Below are 23,829 nucleotides of genomic sequence, written 5' to 3' on the forward strand. Positions count from 1 at the left end.
AAAATAATGATATACAATTATATTTAATTATTAAATTATTTCACGTTACATAATATTTTATTTTATATTGAATTAATAAACTATTTTCAATTAATTTTTATAATAAAATTATACATTAATTAGTATCATAAATAAATAAGTTATTATTTAGATAATAAATTAAATATAACGTAATTAAAGAAACAATTTGAATTTAATTTCAAAAAGTCTTATATAATTAATAATATAGATAAGGTTATAATTGTCGTGAAGGAAGCCTAATCAAGAAAATAAATTTTTATTTATGACATTTTTGAAATTTAGATTTAGTTATTTTCTTTAAGAGTTTTTTACTGTTTCGTTTACATAAAAAACAAATTAATTTTTAAAGTGACTATCTCGATCAATTAATATTATTTAAAAGTAGAAAAAATTTGTACTGACACCGATATTAAAAAAAATGAAAAGAATGAAAATAGTTTGTCGATTTCAATTTCATTTCACGTGAGATAATGCTTATATATTATTTAAACGGTATGAGATTCGGAGATAATATTTTTTCTTTCTTATATAAATTTAATTTATTTTCACTTTTTTATCATCATTGTTATATGATTTTTTCCCTATCCTTGCACTCCCATGTATTTATGTAATGTTCTCGAGGTACGTGTGTAAGTTTTTTTTCATTTTACAAATTCTATAATTATAGTTTTTCAAAAGTATACCATGATTTATCGTTGATGTTGATAAACATATTGAAAAATAAAAATATATCTCATATATTATTTAATATATAAGATGATATAATGTAAAATTGATATAGCTGTGCACTTGTTCGGTTTAGTGATTAATTTCAAATATATACTATATTTATATCAAAATATAATTCTAACAATTATAGATTTTATGTAAGTTTACATAATAACTTACTTTCTCATATATATATATATAAATTTATATTTAATTATTTTACACGTATATACCTCTTATTATATAATTAATATATTATATAAAACTTAAAACCTAGTATAGCTCGAAGACCTAGTTAATCCAATCCAATAATATATCATGTAATAAAATCAGTTATTAGTGATTGTAAAATATTTGTTTCACATAATATATATCAAGTTTTTCGATACTAACGTTTATTGAATGTGTAGTTTTAGACAATAATATGAAAAATATAATGTGTTAATTTAGTAATAAAACTTTTAAATATAAGAATAATAATGTCCCACGAATATAATACATTCAGCTGCAATACAACAAATAACACCCCAAAAATTATGAAAATAATTTTTTACCAACAAAATGTGACATTTATGTGAAGTTAATTACTAAACATTCGTTTATAACTTTAAAATCAAATAATGCAACAAATAAAACTGAAAACATTAATTCCTTAGGCTTGAAATGTAAAATGGCATAGAAACATTAGGCTTATTACCCATTATGCATACATAATATACCAAAACAAGCCAATAATGACTTAAATTATTGTATACACATATCTGTATTAACACGTGATTAGTGTCGAACATCAAACAATAATCCACTGTACACATATGTCAAATGGTGAACTCATGCCAAAATTTTGCAAGGGCCAAAAGAAAAAATTATTACAACCTTGCCCAAAGGAAAATCTCAGACTAAGTGAAATACATAACAAGCAACCCACTAAAAATCAGAATCACTTGAAACACTCCATATCATTTGATAATTTTCATTACATTCACAGAGATCACTAGGAAAGCAGAAATTTAATCAAACAGTATTCTGTTTTTGGAAAAATATACATATATATGAAATTCTAAAACATGATCCAACGGCAAAATCAATACATGAAAATTTACAACTTATTCTAAAACATAATTTTTGAACAATAACGTAAAACAAACTAGATGCTTTAAAATTGTCTTAAGATTGTTATGTGCATAATATCATCAAAGAAGTTAGAAAATATAGAACTCGGTATACCGAATATAATTTGAGCTCAACGAATTCATGTTGTAATTTTACTCACTCTAGTACTCGAGTTTCATGAGTAATTATCTCTCACGATAGAACAGATTAACTTTCTCATGGAAGCAGCAGCTTGTCCACAAGATCTAAAGAACTATACTTTGTGGAAATAAACCGAACCTGAACAAAGTTTACTAAAGGAAGAAATATCTATGAGAGAAAATCAATATGGACAAAAAATTTCTTAAACAATTTGAAGAAGATGAATATTTATAGACTATTTGCGATCATTCGAATAGTCACGTCTCTTCTTCAAATTGGTTATTTTAGAAAAGACATGTTCGTTCATGAAACAATGCAACTTTGTACGAATCGTCACATACCATTGATTCCAACAAAGCGATGACGCACCAGTCATTGGTTTGTCGATTCTTTTATCGAGGCCTTTAGAGGATATTCCACAGCGTTGCATTGCCAGAAAAGTTTTGATGTGTGCATAACTTATCTGTCGTCCAAATATCAATTTCTAGTCATATACGGACGAAGGAGCATTCAATCGACAAGTATATATGCATAAAAGGAACAAGGAACTTGAGAGCATGGAGGACTAAAGTCTAAGAAACAGAAGGCCTATTTTACGGTATCCAACTTACTTCTGGTACTTCATTTTTTATCGCCTTCAACTTCTTAGCAGATCCAACCTTTGTGACAGCAGATTGAATGTCGGAGAATATCTGACCTGTAAATCCTATCTCATCACAAAATTTGGTCCAGTCGATTTCATATCCTTTCTGGACTGCATCAATAATATACTGAAAAACAGAAGTTTCTCTGATAGGTGCTGATCTACCAGGGAAGTTCTATTTTCCAAATAAATAATGATATATCAGAATAAAGTCAATTAATGGAAAAAGAGAAATAGCTACCAATGTTTAACATAAAATGAGTGATTCTAAACAAACCATTATTCTTATTTTCAAACTCACTCTAAAATATGTTTTTAATCATTCAAAATCAATTTTGATGATATAAAAAATGTATTCAAATGTATAGAATTAAACAATAAATCAATTTATCATGATTAAAGGCGAGTTTCATTTCATTTGTAACATGACAAAAGTGATCTTAGCAATTTCAGCATCACTTCCGAACATGCACCAAACATGGTAAGGATGAGGAAAATTTAACTTCTACAATTGTAAAATGTGCTTTTCCTTTCCAATTAAAAGCATTGTTCAAGTTATATAGCGTTTGATTACAACAAATAAATGTGATTTTAAAAATTCTAAAAACACTGTGCTTCTCGAAAGAAAACATTATTAATATAATTAGATTATTCTTAGGTGATATTATTCTGGAGATATTTGATATTATTTCCTTAAGTGTATTTCTCTATGGTTATATATAGGTTTGTATCTCTACTAAATAATAAAAGAAATATAGATTTATTCCATAAAATCAACATGGTATCAGAGCTATAGGGTTTTAGTTTCCTTGCATTCTAGCCGTCACATCCCCGTTCGTCTGCCTCCGTTGATTCGTCGACAGAGGCAGAGCCATACCCATCAGTAATCAATACACATCATGTTTCCAAGTAATTTGCTCTGCCTCCTAGATCAAAATCCTCGTCTCTGATTCTGCCGCCGTCGCCACTACTCCTTCCGCCGCGACTGCCGCCACCACTGCTCCTTCCATCCACACAGTTCGTCGCACTCTCGACCCAGATCCACTCTCCATTCATCCTCACTTAGATCTACTTGTGCGCACATTGCAAGCACCGATTTGTTCATGCATCTCTGTTTGTGTCTTCGACTTCCAGATCCGTGTTTTATTTCATCTTTCGCCTTCGAACCATACTGTTCCAGATCAGACCGACCCGTCGCCGCTGCCCTTTACTCGTACCAAACAATCTCTTTTGATTGAAGACTCTCGATCCTGAAGAGGGTGAATCTTTGTTCAGATCCATGATCCACCACTCCGCTCCACTCACAGCCGACGACGCACAGGTTCGGCTTTGTCTGCTCTCCATTCGTGAAGCTCGCCGTCATGAAAACGCATCTTCTCTTTTTGCGAAGAACGCCGCAGAACTCTCTATCTACTCAACCTCTCAGCTCTCTTCAGTTTTCCGTTCTATTCACCCAGATTTCCTGTTCAGTTTGATTCTGACTTGCTTTAGTTTAGTTCGTTCGGTTCCATTCTGATGACGAAACGCTCCTGCCCAATTCAGACCACGTTTTCGTCCTGATTTGATTCTACTTTGCTTCAGTTTTGCTCTTTCATTTTGCCCCCGGAGTTCTTGTTTCGTTCTTCCTAGGTTCTGTTATAGATCTCCATACGAGGATCTATGTTTCTATCCCAGAAGTTCTTCGTTTCGCTCTTCGTGGGTTTGTTTTAGCCTAGAAGTTCTTTGTGTGTTTGTTCTTCAGGCTTTTTATTCTATTCTAGATATATTGTTTCTTTTCTTAGTTCTTAGCAAACTCAAGTTTGTGATTTCAACCTTGAGTTTGAGGGAGGGTATTAATATAATTAGATTATTCTTAGGTGATATTATTCTGGAGATATTATTTGATATTATTTCCTTAAGTATATTTCTCTATGGTTATATATAGGCTTGTATCTCTACTAAATAATAAAAGAAATATAGATTTATTCCATAAAATCAACAAACATAACTCTGGATAGCCAAAATCACTCGAGAAGTTTGTTCTTTTTCAGGAAGTAAGCTTCTTTCAGGTGAAAAGTATTTAAATTCTGAGCACCAGAGTTGTATTCTATATTTGCACAGTCTAAACTGATTCAAAGTTTTTTTTCACTTATTTATATACATGGGTGAACTTCAACGTGTGAATGAGTTTCTAATTGCCATGCTGTTACGTTCATCTTCTTGCCTTTTCCCTCAATAACTTCAAAAAGTTAAAAAAAAAAATACTTACAGCAATTTTCTGTATTGAGAGACCATCTTCATGCCACATTTTCCAAGTTTTGAACCTTGCTGGAGACAACGGTCGTCGTCGTCGATTTGGCTTTCTATATTCTCCATCCAGTGATTGACTAACTTGTTGTGATAGACGCTTGACTGCTTCAAGAATTAGATCTCCGTGCATTGTTAGCAGATGCTGTACCATTATTGAATTGTTTGACAATCATTTCATGACAGAGCAAATAACAATCTCACAACTTTGGCTAGTTAGAATCTAATAACTAAAGCCTGAAGGTGCAAGATCATGGAGTCAAACTCTGAGTGCAGATGTACGGAATGGATCATACAGAATATTGATAAAAATGCATTGAAATTCAAGAGCAATTTATAGCAAACTAGCACATGTATGAGGAGGTGACATTCGAGTAAGAAATCCATGTCGAACAAGCATACATAAATAACGACTTCGTTTTAGCCCCATAGAAAGTTAAGAATGTGTAATCATAGTCTTGAAGGATATACCCGGTTGACACCATCAATATTTGCTAATCTTGCCTTGGTAGATGGTCTAATCAATGCAATTCTTTTAATTGTTTGATCACCACATATGGCATACCTGCATATAAGAAGAAATGCAAGATAATAGACAAGAAAGGTTTTTATTAAACTACCAATTCACCCAAAAGCTTAAGCTCGTGGTTGGAGGCAAGTTTAATTATATATCACCAACACTCCTCCTCACTTGTGGGCTTGAAATATTTGAAAGGCCCAACAAGTGGAATCAATTTTACCTCACTTGTGGACTTGAAATATTTGAAAGGCCCAACAAGTGGAAATCGATTTTAATTGGGAGGAAACGACAATGCAGAGGCATGAACACAGGACCTCCCTAGATCACCTACTCTGATACCATATTAAACTACCAATTCACCCAAAAGCTTAAGCTTGTAGTTGGAGGTAAATTTAATTATATATCACCAACAGTTTTCCATATAAACCACATACATATAAACGAATGCATGATAGTCGAAGTAAAATGCCAAATTTCATAATGAGTAGCTTAAAAATATTTGCAGAACTTACGGGACAGTTCGAACACTTCTAGCAATCTTCATTCTCTCTTCTAAAAGTAATTGAAAGAGTTTTTCCTCAGCCTGGGTAGAAATAATCAAGTAAATACAAATGAAATGATCAAAATATTAGACTGAGATAGGTAAAAACAAGAAATGCAATGGTTTACCTAATGTCTTCCATTTAATTATATGATCAAACATCGTACAAATAGGCAGTGGTAAACTAGAAGTGTAAGCCAAAAAGTGCAATATAAAAACAAATGAAAAGAATACAAAGACAAGAAGGATTTACTAAGTTAATAAAAAGGCCTCACGACACACAATATAATCATTCAAAGACAAGTATACAGCAGGAGATAACACCAGCGGGAAAGATTTATTGGAGCGATCAATATAACAATTTTTTTAGAAGAAAACAAGATTTTTCATTGATGAACTGAAAAGAGTAATGCTCAAAGTATAATAAAACCAAATATAACAAATAATGACAATTGTTGCCATATAAAACTTCTACTAACTAAAACCATGAGTATTCAATAAAATTTATGTGCAACTTAACTATTATCAGAAAATTAGTATCTCAATCCTTCAACGTGTGGCCAATAGAAAAAGGCAAAATAATATGCATAAACAAGGCATGAACAATTAGTATTTATCATGCAAACCTCTGAAAGTCCACTCTTCAAAGTGGCTAAATTATCCATTTTCCCAGCTTCACTGAGTGCACTGTCATCTTCATTTTCACCAATCATTTCACTCATCACTGGCAAAACTAGAGGTGGTTGGCAGTCCTGTCTGGTAGAATTGAGAAAATTTTCCCCTTTTGCACTGATACTATTGTTAAGAAGGAAGGATTATTCTAATTGTCAGTTTCGATTTCAGATAATTTGAAGAAAATAAGATTGATTGGGTGGACAAGAGAGATGTTTACAAAAAAGCATTAGCTTTCCTATTGATGAAATTTGAAAACGGACAGATAACTGTAAAACTCTAAAGTTCTAGAAGTAAAAGATTGGGTGAAAGTAGATGACCCTATGGTTCTGTAGAAATCGCATATGTTCTCTGTCAAATAGCCTGCACAAGAATACAATTTTGTACACCATACGTTAAACAGTACAATTCATAAAAATGAACTAGTTCTTATCAATACAAAAGGAAACAAGACAAACATTTTCAGCAAGTAAAATAAATTATGCTAATATATGGTCAATGAACACTGGATTTGTAAGTTAGAGCCTGCTATACATAAAATCCCAAGTTCTATTTTGTAAGTTTGACGAAAAAAACGGACAGAGTTAGTTTTATGATGACTATACCTCCGTTTTATCCGATTATTTAACTCAGAGGAAAATTCAAGTACCCGATTAGTCACTGCCTGAGCATGACAAAGGGAAATGCTTGAGTTTTTCAAGTACTTGAGTTAGGAATGTTGCATTTAAGACACTGCCTGAGTACGGCAAAGAAAAATGCCTATAATGCTTAAGTACTTTTGGCTGAATCCCCATCTAAATAAAGGAAATTCAAGTTCCTTCACCTACCATTATAAATTAGTTGACTAGCTAGTGCTTTCCACCATTTTGATGAGTACTCTCTTCCAAGTCCATAAAGTGGAAGCTTATCAAACTGAGCATAGCGTATCTTTTTTTCCTGCAAGCGATGAAAGAATGTTAGATTAAGCAAGAAGTAAGAATCAGAAAACAAATGTCACATACGTCATAATGTGATCATTCCTAGGGCAGAATATTGTCATAGAAAATTTCACAATGCAAGAACATGGAGAGGTCTTCTACTAAACTACAGGGCATGACACCCAGGGGATTAAAATGAATTGGAAAAGAAGGGGTAATCTGTGATTCAGAAGTCCCAAAGTTTCGGATAGCTAAAAACTTACTGTAGATCCACGAAGAATATCCACAGGCATGTTCAGTCCCCATGTACCCCAGCATGATTGGATGCAGGCCAGTAGAAGAAATGCTTCTTTTGACACGTCATGCTCCTTTTTTGAGTCTATGCAGTTATCACAATTTCCTGCCACAGACGTTGATAGTCAACAACTAAATAAAATTACAGGGAAGTTGCTGAACAAGCTTTCCTAAAGTGCTACTTTCATAAATGTGTGTATAAATTACAAAAGAATCAACCATGCCATCATCATTATCAAACAACAATTTCTAATCAATCTATCGCGGCACTAAATGAAGATATTTAATCAGGAATTATATCAGCATTTTAACTTCAAGCACCACATTTAAAGAGGAGTACAAAAGAATATCGTGAAAAACCAAATACTCAACCTTTGGAGTTGGGAGAAAAACAAATATCTTTAGAAGTCCCAGATAGAGGACAACCCTGACCAAGTAAGAAAATAGTATATAGAAAAAGCTTAAGAGGAAATTTTAACTGATCAGGAGAACCAACAACTAAAGGAAACTTTGAAGTGTGCTCTACCAACAATATCCCTCTCTTTATTGGAATAATAAATAACTATGAAAGGGTCGTTGATTCCTTTTCATACATGTTTCCTACAGAAAAATTTGAGCCACACAAATCTGCAACACATCTCTTTGTGCTTAAAGGGCGGACAGTAAGTATTTTCTATAGATAACTGTGGACTGGGAGCTGTCCACTATGCGTAGTTGAAAGCATACACCTACATCAACCGCAGTCTCTATGTTAACGAGTATTGAACAAACAGTGAGCTGTCCACTATGCGTAGTTGAAAGCATACACCTACATCAACCGCAGTCTCTATGTTAACGAGTATTGAACAAACAGTGGCTCTCTCAAATTACTGACACAAATGTCGGCCTCTAATAGAGTTATAGTGTACAGAATCAAGGGAGTTGAGTGTACAAGGACTAAGCACCAACCCACGGTTCATCCTCCTAAAATATGAATTCTTGCCCCACCAAAATTTACAATTGGTATGCCTGTAAACATATAAACAATAATTGAGACAATTTTCCAGTGTCTTCTGTAAATCACTTTAGAGCTTCACCCATGTGAATATGTATCATAAATGCTAACAATAATCTTATGCTAAACGGTCTAATCCTTCAAAAGCACTTAGCCAAAGGGAAGAATTAGAAAAGAAAAAAACACACGACAATATGCACTTTACAAAATAGAACGACAGGAACAACTATGGTGGTGTGTTCTTGGAGAATTAACACAGAAAAAAGAAAACTGGGAATTTTTTATTAATATTCTGCACTAAAATAGAAACAGCTTATGCTTTATGTTAGAATTGGTGGGCTTGGCCCTTAGAGTATTTATGGAAAGTATTTGGAAGATTTTCCCTATTTCCTAAATCTTTTCCTTTTTTACTCCTTATTGTATTCCATTTATTCTCTCTCTTTGTACCCATTGTATTCATTCATTAGAAAAATAATAAAACTAAGATTATCATGGTTTTTTCCCCGGTACTCGGGTTTCCACGTAAATCGGTGTGTTATTTGTCTCTACTTTCAATGCTTTATACTATGGACAGAAGGTGTGACCTAACACCTAAAAACCGGTATTACTTGGAAAAAGCTAACTAGAACTATAACATATAGTTAAATAAAAGACAGCCATTAAAGATAAAACACGGCAAGCAACTAGTAGTTACTAAATACATCATATGGACAAAGATGTCTGATCAAGGTCAGAATCAGAGAAGTACTGAATGAAAGTGAGACTTGACTACTGGAAGATGTCATAGGAATTGACAAGAGTTGAAGAACAAAGTCAAGTAAAAGACAAACCACATTTTTCAGACTGAGATTTTTCCCCAAGATAACCGAGCAAGAAGTTTCTTCTGCAAGTTGCTATAGAGCAATACTGCTGTGCAGCCATCAACGACTCCATAATAGCTGTTCTTTCGTTTTCCTAATGAAAGAAAGCAAATATAGAAGTATCCAGTTCAAATTTTAAACTATATACACATACACCACAAGGGGAGTGAAGTGATTATCTAATAAAATGGTAAGCAATTTAAGGACGAAAGAATGATTCATACAGTTGGTGAATCACCACAGTAGAGCTCTGCTTTAGCAAAATCACTTCTCGTGTAATAAAGCCAGCAAACAGAAGCAATACCATCTCTACCACATCGCCCACTTTCCTGATAATAAGATTCTAGACTCTTTGGGCAGCCATAATGTATCACCAGTCTTATGTTTGGTTTGTCAATGCCCATACCAAAAGCCACAGTGGCAACCATGACTTGCAGTTCATCCCTTACAAATAGTCTGATTAAAGAAAAGGTGTTACAATCAGAGAACCACACAAATAAAATGCTAAATTAGATACAGTTGCCAGTATTATTGATTATAAAGAGCATCAATAGAATTCATCTCCATAGTTGCCACAAACTATTGGTATAACCTGTGGGATTCTGCACGTGATTCTTTGACCATTTGAGCGTGATAAATTCCAGCACTAATCCCTGCTTCTTTAAGTGACTTGGATATCTACGAAAATTTTGGACCAAAATTCACAAAGAGCCAATTAATAAGCTTAACAACATAAACCTGAAAGTGCACAAATTGTTGTAACAACCCACCATGAAGGCATATAAAATCTCAAAGGTAATTAACAATAATGAAATAATCCTGTTGCTTGATGCCCTCAATTTATCATGCTAGGTAAGTATGCAAATATTTCTTTACCTATGCTTCTTAAAATTCAGTGAACTTGGAAGTGACGTTTGTAAGAACTAGAAGCAAATGAACATACCTGCTCAACATCTTTAATTGTCCTGCAGTAAATGATAGTTGAACCACCAGAGCCTACATACTTAGAGATATCAAGCACCAGCTCATTCATCAATAATCGACGATGATTAAAAAACTTGACTCCATAAAAAAGATTTGTTCGATCAAATGAACCAATGGTAACTTGTGGGTCTTTCATCTTCAAAGAATTAATAATGTCATTCCGAACCCTGGAACAACATATGAAATAAATACCCAAGGAATTCATTCCCCACGAAAATGTATTGAAAACTGAAATGATCCAAGGAAATAAATTTAAGAGCATAAACATTAGAGTTTAAAAATCAGAAAATATCCCTACAATGCACCAAATTATTAAATGGAACCGTACATAATCTCATTGCTATGGCTTATAAATAGAATGTCAATACAGCCATGGGGCTACTAACTAGAAAACATGTGATGTACATGAGTTCCACTTTTCTCCATCCTACAATTAAATTTTCAATAAATACAAGCTTTGCTCAACTAGTCTGCATATAACCTCGATAAAAAATCAGAGGCTCAAATCCCCAAGCCAAAGAAAAAGTAAATTTACAATGAAAAGAGAGGATCTTTTATATGAGATTTAACAGAATTTATCCAAATAAATAATAGCAAGTGTTGGAATTTCTATATTTTTATATACTTATTCTTGTTCATATATTTATTCTTTATTGCTTTTATTCTCTTCTTTTTTGTAAAAGGTCTTTCTCCTATACAAGAAGACCAACTTTCCATATTAACAAGACCTAGAAAACCCTAAACAAACTTTAAGTTGTTTAAGAAGACGAACTTTAAGTTGGCATCAGAGAAGGTTCCTCCTGTATAAAAAGACCAACTTTAAGTTGGTATCAGAGAAGGTTTTTGAAACTCTACACAAAAATAAAAAAACCTAAGTTTTTGAAAACCTAAAAAACCCTAAAACTCTTTCAGACCACCACCTATACCGCCTCGAGGGTTGTTGCCATCGGTTGTGATACTCCGACCAATCGCCACTGCTGACCACCACTCACTGGAAGCTGCCGGAAGCCGCGTTTTCTTGCAATTTTTTTTGCTGTAAATTGGTTTTCTTTTTTTCGTCGCCGTGAACCAGTTTTTACTTCTCTATTTTCTCATATTTATCTTCTTTTCAGATATGATTTTCAGATCTGTTAGAATTATATTTGAACCCTAACACTAGCCACGCAAACTTCTTCCGTGTGCCGCCAAAATTATAGGCACATCCTATTTCCGGTTAGAGTTATGTTGTCATCAGTAATCAAAGCCATCAACGGCTCTGTCCGGTGACTCCAAACCGGTTTGGTCTACTTGTCTAGTTTGGTCTGTTAATCTTCAGCCCGTTATGTCACAAGAGCAAATTCATCAAATCCTTAAATTGCTACCACCAATTTGTCATCTAATAATTCTTGTGTTTCTGATGGAACTCGTAGCCAATCGACTGAGAATTCAATCTTATTGTTTGCATAAAACAGAAAATAACACGTCTCTGTTTCCCTCTCTTCCAGGAGATAACAGAAAGATTCAAATACTGCCAAAAAAATCCATATCCCTCCCTCCCTTAACAAACTTATTTATATGGCTAACTAACCTATCCCTAACCAACCAATTACTCACACGTGTCTCCCTCCCTTAACAACTTATTTTATTTATATGGCTAACTAACCTATCACTAACACGTGTCTCCCCCCTTAACAAACTTATTCCCCTTCCTCCTGTAGTGATATAATATTGGAGGTCTAACAGTTTCTTTGACTCAAACAGGTCATTGTCCTCAAAGCATTTTCTTGTGGTAATTCTTCTTCGGGATTATTGATTCCCGAGCTTCACATCATATGACCAGTTCTTCTTCTGTCTTTGTTTCATATTCTCCATCATATTGCAATGAGAAAATCAGAATTGCAAATGGAAGTTTTTCTTCTTCTATTGCAGGAAAATGAACCATTAAATTGACTAACAACATCTCTTTACAGTCTGTTCTTCATGTTTGAAAATTAGCTTGTAATATTTTATCTGTTTCTGAACTCTCTAAAAGTTCTAGTTATCGTGTTATATTCTTTGAAACACGCTGTATTTTTCAGGATCAGAAATCGAAGAAGATAATTGGGAATGCTAGGATGTTTGATGGTCTCTACTACTTTGATGAAGGTTTTTTGACAATAAAATAACTCAAGGTCTAAGTAGTATCAGTTCTCTTCCTTTCCAATAAGCATGGTTGGTTCCATCAAGAACAGGAGGTCTGATAGTTGATCCACCTTCCCTGATTGTATCCATAGTTAATGTGCACAAACCTGCTCTGATACCAATTGAGAAAACAACATATATAAACTAGCAATATAATGTTGGTTCAAAAGTTATAACAAGATAATCAACACAGTAAATCTAACAGCAACAAAGACTAAAAGGAAATAACACATGAGACTTGGTAACCCAGTTCGGTGCGCACACCTACGTCTAGGGGGCTATGCCCAAACAAGAAGAACATTCACTAGAGTATATGAAAAGGATTACAAGTAAGAACTTATCTTTCAAATAATCTTGATAGACTGATTAGACTATTGATCACTTAGGCTATCCCTTAAGTAGTTTACACTTGATTGACTCTCCTTAATAGAATCAGGCTCCTCCTGAATCATTCACTCCAACACTATAGTGTTGTTAGGCTCCCCTTAACCACTACAACTTCTTACTCATACAATGTCGTTCAACTTGTCAAATACAAACTGTCTCACAAGATCAGATCAGAAAAGCAATCTTTTCAAGAGTACGCGAAGAGCACAAAAGGTAGAAGATAAGCAGCCGTTCACTACACCAAAAATACGAAATTGAAAATCTGCATATGCACCACTGAGGATGGCAACCCACCCAATAGACAAATAACCTAGAGACCACTAAGGTAAAAAATCAAACACCATAAAGTCATATTCTTTGACTAATACAATAAGGAATTAGTTCAAAAAGGAAGGAAAATAGAAAAGTATTTTTTTACAGCCAATTTAAACAATAACAGAAATGAATGCTCTAAAAGAAAATGGAACTTGGGAAATAGTAGAGTTCCCCATAAATAAGAAACCAGCGGGTTGTAAATGGGTATTTACCATAAAATGTAATGCTGATAATAATGTTGAGAGATACAAGTCTAGATTAGTAGCTAAAGGATTCACCAGACATATGGAATTGATTATCAAGAAATATTTGCTCCTGTTGCAAATGTTGCAAAAATTAACTCTATTAGAGTTCTTTTGTCTCTTGCAGTTAATTTAGGTCAGTCACTTTACCATCTTGACGTAAAAATGCCTTTCTCTGAATGGTGATCTTGAGGAAGAGGTCTTTATATCCTTGCCACTAGGTTCTGAAAAGGAGTGTGGGTGTAGTAAAATTTACAAATTGAAAAAATCTCTTTATGGCCTTAAGCAATCTCCAAGAGCTTAGTCTCAACGTTTTGAAAAAGTTGTGTGCAATTATGGATTTCTTCAAAGTCAAACAGATCATACTTTATTTTAGAAACACTCAGAGAATAATAAAATCTCTATTTTAATTGTTTATATAGACGATATTATTCTCACAAGTGATGATGAAGCAAGTTTAGTTGATCTCAAGAAAAAACTAGCTCGCAAGTTTCAAATTTTCCTGAGAATGGAATTTGCAAGATCAAAGAAGTGGATTTTTGTTAATCAAAGAAAGTATGTCCTTGACTTAGTGGCAGAGTTGCAGAAACTCCTATTGAACCTAATCTGAAGCTTCTAACAGCAAGAGCTGTAGAAATAAAGGACAAGGAACAATATCAAAAACTTGTTGGTAGATTAATATATATGTTTCATACATGCCTTGATATTGCGTATGTTGTTAGCATGGTTGGTCAATTTATGTGTGTCCGGGACCTACTCATTTTAAAGCTGCTTATAGAATTTTGAGGTATCTAAAAGGGTCTCCTAGGAAAGGCATTCTATTAGAAAAGTGTTGGTGATATATAATTAAATTTGTCTTCAATCATTAGCTTAAGCTTTTGGGTGAATTGGTGGTTTAATATGGTATCAGAACAGGTGGTCCAGGGAGATCCTGTGTTCAAGCCCTTGCATTGTCGTTTCCTCCCCAATTAAAATTGATTTTCACTTGTTGGGTTTTTCAAATATTTCAAGCCCACAAGTGAGGGGGAGTGTTGGTTATATATAATTAAATTTGCCTTCAACCATTAGCTTAAGCTTTTGGGTGAATTGGTGGTTTAATAAAAAGAATAATCACTTCCAAGTAGAAGTCTACACTGATGCATATTGGGCAGGAAGTGCAACAGATAGAAGATCTATGTCTGGTTATTGTTCCTTTGTTGGAGGAAATTTGATTACTTGGAGAAGTAAAAAACAGAATGTGGTGGCCAGAAGTAGTACTGAAGCAGAATTTAGAGCCTTGACTCGTGGAATTTGTGAGGGCATATGGATAAAAGAGATACTTGGAGAGTTGAAGATTTCTTTAACTATACCTGTACGAATTTATTGTGACAACAAAGCTGCCATTTTTATTGCCCATAATCTGGTTTTACATGATAGAACAAAACATATCAAGGTCGACAAGCATTTTATTAAAGAGAAAATTGCAGCATGAACAATATGTATTCCTTATCTACCTACATCAGAGCAAATTACCGATGTCCTAACCAAAGGTCTTCCATAGAAACAATTTGATAGATTGATTGACAAGCTGGCTATGGAAGACAATCTTCAAACCAGCTTGAGGAGTGTTGGAATTTCTATATTTGTATATACTTATTATTGTTCTTTATTGCTTTTATTCTTTCCTTATTTGTAAATGGTCTATCTCCGACCAACTTTGCATATATATTTTTTTTAAAAGGAGACAGCCTATTTATTAATACTAACATAATAATAATGAGACAAAAGCTCATAGTACAAGAGAACTATACAATGAGCATGTAAATATGGATCAGGGGGTGGCATCTAAACTAGGTTGACACCCACGTATATTTAATAATAAGAAAAAACAATTTAACTCTCTCAAATTTAAGTCTAAGAAAGATCAACCTTCAAGCTAACAGATCAACATAGATAGAACAATGGAGTTCAATAACAACACAAACCATTGGAATGTAGTATGTGATAGCTCTGCTAAGGGACTTTTTCAGTCCAACAATAGAAATAAAGAAGCATAGAAAAGAGGAAATAACAGGTGTAATTGGAAGAAGTTTAGCAACCTACTTTTCAGATGCAGTGGCAGTCAGTGCAACAAATGGAAGACCTGGTAGAATATCACGAAAGTTGTCCAGCAGTTCGTATTCAGCCCTGTGATCAGAACCCCCACCCAATAGTTTATAAAACAATTAAGAGAAGTACTAAATTTGAGCGAAGCAAACTTCACGCTGAACATAAAGAAAAATAAAACTAACAATGTGTTTTCTCATGGCAGTGCTAAGAACTTAGCTAAACAAGGAGCTAAAAATCTATTCCCAGGGCTTTCGTAGCTGAAAAGTGAAAACTGTACATCTAATTTCTTCTCACTTGGCTAAGCTGCATGCCATGTCCCCTTGTCCTTTGGTACTTTCATTCTAATAAAATTCTTTTTTAAAAAATAGTATTCTTCCTTTTTTAACTTATTCAAACACTGCATCAGATAAGAAAATTGCTACAGTTGGATCATAATTGTTAATAATTTCCACAGCTGCTTCAGTTGACTTACACTATCAGCCTGGCCTGTGAACCGTTAGATTTATTTTAATTTATACTCGGACACCACGAGTTGTTGGTGTCTATGAGCTCTATCAACCTCTACAGCTAGTTCATGGGTGAAAAGAAAAATCTTTCCTCACATTCATGCAATGCAACATGCTCATCAACGTGGAATGCACTCAACTTCTATAAACAACCAGTCTTTACGTTCTACTTTCTATAATACACAAAATCCTTACAAACCATGTGATGCATAAACCCATTCCTAAGATGAAATTTAAAAAATACGGTTCTCCTTGTTTCATAAACTGATGTTCAATATTGTGGACAGGAGCTAGATGTTGGGGACAATTGGACAACAAAGTACCATATAACCAATCTCAAAACCAATAAGCCACTTAACTCAGAATAGGGTCCATTAGAGAAAATTTGAAGACTAACCACCACTCAACTTAATAGTTTAAGCTGATAGGTTGTAAATTTAATCATACAATACTTTTAACAAAAATAAGAGGAAAATGAAAAGGATGTAACATTAACCTAAAGTTATGCCCCCAATCTGAAATGCAGTGTGCTTCATCAACGGCAAACAAACAAATTCCTGCCTTCTTTAATTTTGACCAAAAACTGCAAAAATGAAGTTAAAAAATAAACAAGAAGGTGTTAATCACGATAGAATATTAGAATGCCATGTATCATAACTCTCCATTTGAACCATCTTTTTCTACCAAGTAAATGTGTATGAATTCCATCAGAAACTACCTCACATGACTTCAGTATTGTACAATATATCCCACTCCCACACATCCAATTCCTAGATACAAAAGAAGTACTAAAATTTGTTCAAGTATGATATCAGCAAGTAATACCAAGCCATCTTGCAAGGATTCAAGGACCATAATTTATGTCTACATTTAAAATATCACTGGTATTTAAGAATACATTTGCATAACTGTCGGAACAAATAAAACTCATAACCAAACAAGACAGCAGATGGAAACTGGAAAAGGCAATAAACTGGGCGTGAGATGTAATGGAAGCTCAGCAAAAGCAGAGGAAGAAAAATGAAGACACAGAATTAATTTTAATTGCGCTCCACGAATTTGTACCTCATGGGAAGAGAGCATGCCTTTTCTGGTGTCATGAACAATATACTATATTGACCACTCTCTGCATTGGCTTGAACTGTGGAATCAGCCTGAGTACTTCCAAGGTACTCAGACTTGATCCCTCTTTGTTTTAAAGCCATTACCTATGAAATCCATAATCCAGAAATGGCTTAGGAAAAAAGAACATGGGGTCGAAAATCCAATGGCAAAAGAGAGCAACAGAACAATGGTTTTCTTCTTTTTTTGTCACATTCGCAAGAGTTTTAGTCAGCTTGCATGCAACTTGACTATTTTCACAGAAAGCAAAACAATGGTAACGACAATAATCAATTACCTGATCCTGCATTAATGATACAAGGGGGCTAACAACTATTCCAGTCTTTCCAACGACCAAAGGCGGTACCTGATAACTTTAACAAGTAAAGATAAAAATAAATCACTAGTTAAACAAACAATAACATGCAAACCCCATCAATAAAATGCAATAAATAAAAAAACCAAAATGATTAAGAACAAGCTACCATAAGGATTTCCCACTTCCGGTGCCCGTAACCACCAAGCAATCCTTCCCACGAAGAATGCTCTGAATGACTTCTTTCTGATACGGCCTAAGCGCCGAGAATCCAAAGTACCTCTGCAACAGCAACCAAACCATAACAAATTTCAATACCCACAAATTTATTTCACAAATGCTGTCCTTATTGTTCACTATTAACTCAACTACAAAGAAGTGCAAGTCCAAAAACAGCCATAGCAACCAAAACAAACATAAACCCATATCCAGAAACAGAGGAAAATGAAGGAAGAATAACGTTTTCACCTTTAGAATGGCCTCCATTGTTTGACTATGTTGCTGTCTTTTTCAGCGGTCTTAGGCAAAAGCGAGAGTTAAAGAAGTCGACTGTGTCGGTTCTCTTGCGTTCAAGGTCGTGCCACATAGATTACAGAAATGATTCAGAACTTTTTACCAAAGTTAGAAAAAACATATGATGATGATGATGATGATTCTGTTGTTCGATAGAACGCCAAAACTCCCGCCTTGTGGACGGAAAGCTTTTTTGGGCCTTAGCATGCCCCCTGCAATCCATGGCCATTGTTGCAATCAGACTGGACCTTAAGCTTACAGCTTGTTTTATGTCGGGTGACTAAAGCTTTACTTTATACAAATACCACAGACAACACAAACTATTCCTATAGAGAAATAGCAAACTATTCATTCAAATAAGAATTTTAAGAAAAGGAATATTTTCTTATCTTATTTTATTTAGATTCCTAAATAATAATAATAATAATAATATTTATTATGGTTGTGATTGAATAAGTAGTTAGAGAAAATATAATTTGATAATAAAATATAAATTCTAATAAAATTCCAGAAAAAAAAAATAGAAAAGAGAACTTGTTTATTTACAATTAGGTTCTATTTGTCATTTCATTTTTATTTAGGTTTGAACAATTACACAAACATGTATTATAAATATTTTCAAATTTACCATTTTCGATAATTCTTGATTTATTCTAAATATATTTACAGAAAAGTGGTCATATCAAATTGAATATGACATTAAACTACTAATTCAAAATTCAGATTGGGCAAAAACTCCACTCCTTTTATCACTTGAATATGTGGGTACTTGTTTGTAGAAATACATACTTTGTTTGAGATTATTGTCATTTAAAATAATAAAACTCGTAATCATAATAAAAAGAATTATAATTGTTATCTAAAATAATAAAAATGGAGAAGAATGCATTAATTTTCCTACTTGTTTAAACTTTAATTAATTAACGATTCATTATTAAATCATAACAATGGTTCGATTTAAATTTAAAATTATATATATATATATATATAAAAAAAAAAAAAAAAAAAAAAAAAACCCAAATAAGATTGAGTGATCTAGATAATTGCCTAAATTACCAATTTCAAAATTTAGAAGTATTCCAAACTTTAACTATCCATTCATTTAGGTTAGGATCTCATAATAAAAAATATATAGTGTTTTAATAATTCAATACTTCATCCATGAATTTGGTTGAACAAATTATACATGAATTCATTCAATCAATATGATATATAACAATAGCAGGGGCAAAAAGAAAAAACTTATTTAGAATTTTGCCAAAACCCCAACCACCTCCTGCGTTCTTTCCATTCCTACAATTATGTCAAACATAAATAACCACCTTATCACATGGATTTCAAGTACATAATCTATCTTTCATAATGAGGAAACAAAATTATTCAACTCCAAATATTCCAAATATTTCATTGCAGACATTGAGCTTGCCTTCAAACTAAAGTAACCAAACTATAAATTGCTGAAATAATTTCATAGTTCCTCCTGGTAAAGATTGATATGCCGAAAATTGAGGACTTTCTAAACCAAATAGCAGAGTTACAACAAGAGTACAACTTTCGAGTTTAAACACCATTCTAATAAGCTTTTACCTAAGGACTTAACATTTACCATTCCTTCCAAAATTGGAAAAACACTACAGAGAATGTTGAGCCAACTAACCTTAACATAGTTCAACTGCATAAACTAAGCTTAGTTGTAGGTTCAAAATCTCCACCTGTTTGAATGACAATAGTGAAAGAAAAAACCTATAGAGAACCCAAGGCACCAGAAAAAGTTCAAAAGTTCATGAAATGTAACAAACAAAAGCCTAGAATCATCAAAACCATTAACAAGATGCCACTTCTGACAGATACGTGCATCTTGAATCAGAACTTATACTATAGCAACCCAGAAGGGAGTTTACAGACTAGCTGAAAAATAATCAAGTTATCACACTTGCGAAGTAAAGCTCGACATGGGGAACATCATCGTAGTCTATTTAGTGTGTAGTATTTTGTCTTCTGGATGGTGAGACCTCTAGAGGTGTAAACCCTAGGAGGTCAAATTAAAGCAGCCTCAATGTGTATTTATGTACCTTTCTTCAAGAAGCCAGCATGAATTGAATTGCACGGCAATCATTGGGTGAGAATTAGCGTACCCATCGAACAAAAAAGAACACAACAACTATGGTTAAAATCATGCCTGCATATTTAATCCAATTATCAACTCGGTGCCGTCTCTCAATGAGTTTCAGTACGGAGTTGGAGAGCCCCACTGTGTTAAGGACATCCAGTGCCTTCCTTTGTGCTCTCTGATTCACAAAAACAAATTAATGAACATGAGAGACAGAAATGGATGAATCAGAGGGGAGAGTCTATATGCTCTATACTCTGCAGTAAAAGTCAACAAAGACTTTAGTAAAGTAGCTGTGGATTTCATTTCAGCCTACCGTGGTTTATAATTGCATGTTTTACTCGGTCTGAGAAAAAATTGAATGAAACTAAGAAAGTACTCTAGTTTAGCAAGATAACCAAATCTATCAGTACGGAAGTCAATGATAATTAAGGCACCATCAAAACCCGTCAAGGAATGTTCGGCCATAAGTTTATATTTGCATTATTATAGGTTATACAATTACAAATCCCCCATACTATAAATTTGTATCACTAAATTTATTTTATCCAATCCTAGATACTAACTACAGAATAAAACAGAAAACAAGAACCATGCCTGCCTAAATTTATATCATTACATTCTTTTCCACACTGTCTCATCATAGTTCACATGAAGTTGGACTTCATCGACTAAAGATTGTTTAAACTGTGAGCCAATCATTCTTTTAGAGTAATTACGTAGCATAATGCACGTAATCTCAAGCCATTCAGAGTGTTTTTACTTTAGGAGAATCTATAACTCCAAAATATAGACACAAACTTCAGTAAATATTCATATGTAGTAAGTAACTTCCGTAAATTTCAATGCTAACTCGGGCACGATAACTGCAGCTATCTCCTAAAGCAACTAGAGACTATTATAGAATAAATCTTCAACAAATTCACATTTACAGGGAACACATATCCATAGTCTTCAAAGATTGATTTAACAGTTAACAGAACAGAAGCCTCAGCAAATAAAAACATATCTATCTACATGCTCTCAGTTATGAACATACCTTCAGGCGATCCCTCTGCTCAGAGTATTTGAAAAGGATAGCTTCTCCGGTTGCACTAGCTTCCTCTAACATCCGTGATGAATTTCGAACCGAGTTCATAGCTTGTGCCTCATCGTCAAAAATTCTTAAAATGTGAGCAGAGTCGCCACTCTACAAAAACCAAAACCAAAGACCATTCAAAATGAAGGTTAAAAAAGAGGTTCAGCTAACCAGAAGCCACAGGTAGCTAAAAATAGGTACTTACAGCTCTTCCAAGCAATTCTGCCCTCTCCTTTGCTTCCGTCATCCGCTTCTGGTTTCTAAGAAAATACTTGTCCAAACTTTGTTTCATAGAATCAGCCTCCTCTGCAACTTGTTCCACCTTTCTGCAGGACAATTCCAAGTTGTAACACATCAAGGTTAGGCATTGTCAAAATGGACATAAGCCTTATAAGTTCATGCATAATTATAATAAAATCCCAATCCCATACTGTAACCCGAACAAAATTCAATTCAGGATCTAAGAGACCACCCCATTTCATTTTTCTCTTCTCTTTGATGGAAGAAACAATGATTCAACTCCAAGGAAACAAAAAGCCACAACAGACAAACAGGAGAACATAACATCCACCACATTTGAATAAATTAACAAAACAAGTAATTCAGAGAGAATAAGGAAATCTTAAAAAAAAAAAAAAAAAAAAAAAAAAAAACCCAAAAACCAAATCAAAACAAATACCATCTAATTCAAAATTCAGCCCAAAAAAGATGAACATGGAAACAGTACAATTACAAATTGAATGAAAGAAGAACCTTTTCCACAAATCACGTTGAGACTTGGCCGCAATAGACCGCCATAACCTATCCATCTCAACACATAGAGACTGGATCTGAGTAATATCCTTCTTGATCGAGAAGGAAAGCTCGGGAGAATCCATACCGCTAGCCGCCGAGTATTCAAGACGCTCAAGCTTCTCAAGCCCATCTCTGGTCCTCAAAAGCAGCCTCTTCGCACTTTGGTATATCTCCGAAAGGGTACCTCCTCCACCTCCTTCTAAAGCCGACATCGGAATCAGAATCGCAATTAGAGACTTGGGTTTTCGTCAAATATGAAATCCGAGATGAAGAAGAAACGAAATGGCAGATGGTTAAGAGGGAAATGATGACAAAAGGAGAGGAATTTGGTAGATTGTTGTAAGGCAAATGAGAGAAAAATTGAAGATGAATATGGGAGAAAAAACAGAACAAAGAATTCCTGTGCGAGGATCTGAAGGGAGAAACGAAGAAGACGAAGAAAACTATGAACGAATGAATTGACGGGGAGATGGAAGGCAAGGGATGAGAATTTAGAGAGAAAAACTGGATTTTAAAAAAATATATATAATGCTATTTAAATAATTATAATAAAAAGTAGATTGTTGTAAAAGTATTGAAAAAAATAGGTTGCCATGTACACCATTAAATTAAGTCGTGTGCATTAAATGACAACGGTGTGAGAAAATAAAAAATTGTTGATAGTTGAAGTCAGTCAAATTGGAAGAGACGTCGCTAATGCGATTCTCAACTAAAGATAGTTTTCATGTTTGTAAGAGCAAAAAGAAGAAAATTGGAGAACGATTAGAGAGAACAAGTGAACTATATAGTGTGCATTCCACTTGAACATGAAATCATGTATGTTACACCATGAAATTAAATGGGATATGGGAATTTTGGTACCGTTTTGGCCTTAACCTTCACGAGAGGATGCGATTTGATACCCCAATTATTTGAAACCATTGATTTATTTCCATCCAAATCGATTTGTCAAAAAAGTATTTAGGATGATGACATGGCGTGTTTGGGAACCGTAGATGCTGACGTCTTTTGTAATGAATGGATGGGATTAATTGAGAGTGTTCACAAGCCTTGCGATGGTTTTGAATTGACATCGACAAACCAATGATAGGCTGCCAACTCATAATCATATGATCTGGCAGAGGCTATGCCTTTCGATATCATTCTTTGCCTTCTTTATTAGCTTAATTTGTAATAAATTACGAAAATATTTACGTTCCATATAACAAAAACCAAAGCTGAAAAAGTGTTTTTATAAATTTTAGATTTGTCTTTAATATTGCGGACAATTTATCACATTTCTTTCTTCTTTTTGTTTTGTCATTTATTCATCATCTTTTCCAAATTTCTTTAGCTTCTCTTCCATATTTTTTTAAACGATTTATTTTCTTCAAATTTTTTATTCCATCTTCATCATTTTCGATAAGATTGTTTGAAACTACTTCATTTTCCTCATATTCAAGAATATCAAGTTCATTTAAATATCACTTCGACATAATTTAAACGAACGTTTTACCATTATCAACAAGATCATTTAGCATGGTC

At 33.7% G+C, this 23,829-nt stretch overlaps 2 protein-coding genes across 2 annotated transcripts; both read right to left on the reverse strand.

Moving 5' to 3' along the window:
- Positions 1 to 1,910: 1,910 nt before the first annotated feature.
- Positions 1,911 to 18,624, reverse strand: LOC101222268 (ATP-dependent DNA helicase RecQ). Its single transcript, XM_011655159.2, has 19 exons — positions 18,278 to 18,624; positions 17,979 to 18,091; positions 17,792 to 17,867; positions 17,458 to 17,600; positions 16,889 to 16,975; positions 15,881 to 15,964; positions 10,654 to 10,861; positions 10,303 to 10,388; positions 9,935 to 10,166; positions 9,681 to 9,804; positions 7,826 to 7,962; positions 7,473 to 7,581; positions 6,966 to 7,008; positions 6,600 to 6,768; positions 5,945 to 6,015; positions 5,384 to 5,477; positions 4,875 to 5,057; positions 2,595 to 2,801; positions 1,911 to 2,446 (listed from the first exon to the last, which is right to left on the reverse strand). Exons 1-19 carry the CDS (start codon positions 18,293 to 18,295, stop codon positions 2,219 to 2,221), a joined length of 2,412 nt encoding a protein of 803 aa, XP_011653461.2. The 5' UTR covers positions 18,296 to 18,624; the 3' UTR covers positions 1,911 to 2,218.
- A 1,120-nt stretch (positions 18,625 to 19,744) lies between these two features.
- On the reverse strand, positions 19,745 to 23,004 carry LOC101220150 (membrin-11). Its single transcript, XM_004149063.3, has 4 exons — positions 22,264 to 23,004; positions 21,716 to 21,836; positions 21,472 to 21,621; positions 19,745 to 20,610 (listed from the first exon to the last, which is right to left on the reverse strand). The coding sequence occupies exons 1-4, from the start codon at positions 22,515 to 22,517 to the stop codon at positions 20,449 to 20,451; spliced, it is 687 nt and encodes a 228-aa protein (XP_004149111.1). The 5' UTR covers positions 22,518 to 23,004; the 3' UTR covers positions 19,745 to 20,448.
- Positions 23,005 to 23,829: the final 825 nt, after the last annotated feature.

This window comes from Cucumis sativus, chromosome 4 (assembly GCF_000004075.3).
Source record: "Cucumis sativus cultivar 9930 chromosome 4, Cucumber_9930_V3, whole genome shotgun sequence".
NCBI classification, from domain to species: Eukaryota; Viridiplantae; Streptophyta; class Magnoliopsida; order Cucurbitales; family Cucurbitaceae; genus Cucumis; species Cucumis sativus.

Excerpts from the sequence above, each read along its gene's own strand:
- LOC101220150 (XM_004149063.3), bottom strand. The coding sequence starts at position 22,517 with ATGTCGGCTTTAGAAGGAGGTGGAGGAGGTACCCTTTCGGAGATATAC. Across the intron at positions 21,622-21,715 it reads CAGAATTGCTTGGAAGAGCT|AGTGGCGACTCTGCTCACAT; the intron begins GTAAGTACCTAT and ends TGGTTTTTGTAG. Across the intron at positions 20,611-21,471 it reads AGCAGAGGGATCGCCTGAAG|AGAGCACAAAGGAAGGCACT; the intron begins GTATGTTCATAA and ends TTTGTGAATCAG.
- LOC101222268 (XM_011655159.2), bottom strand. Across the intron at positions 7,963-9,680 it reads ATCTCAGTCTGAAAAATGTG|GAAATTGTGATAACTGCATA; the intron begins GTTTGTCTTTTA and ends CGTCTGTGGCAG. Across the intron at positions 7,009-7,472 it reads TAGTCAACTAATTTATAATG|GCTATTTGACAGAGAACATA; the intron begins GTAGGTGAAGGA and ends ATTCTTGTGCAG.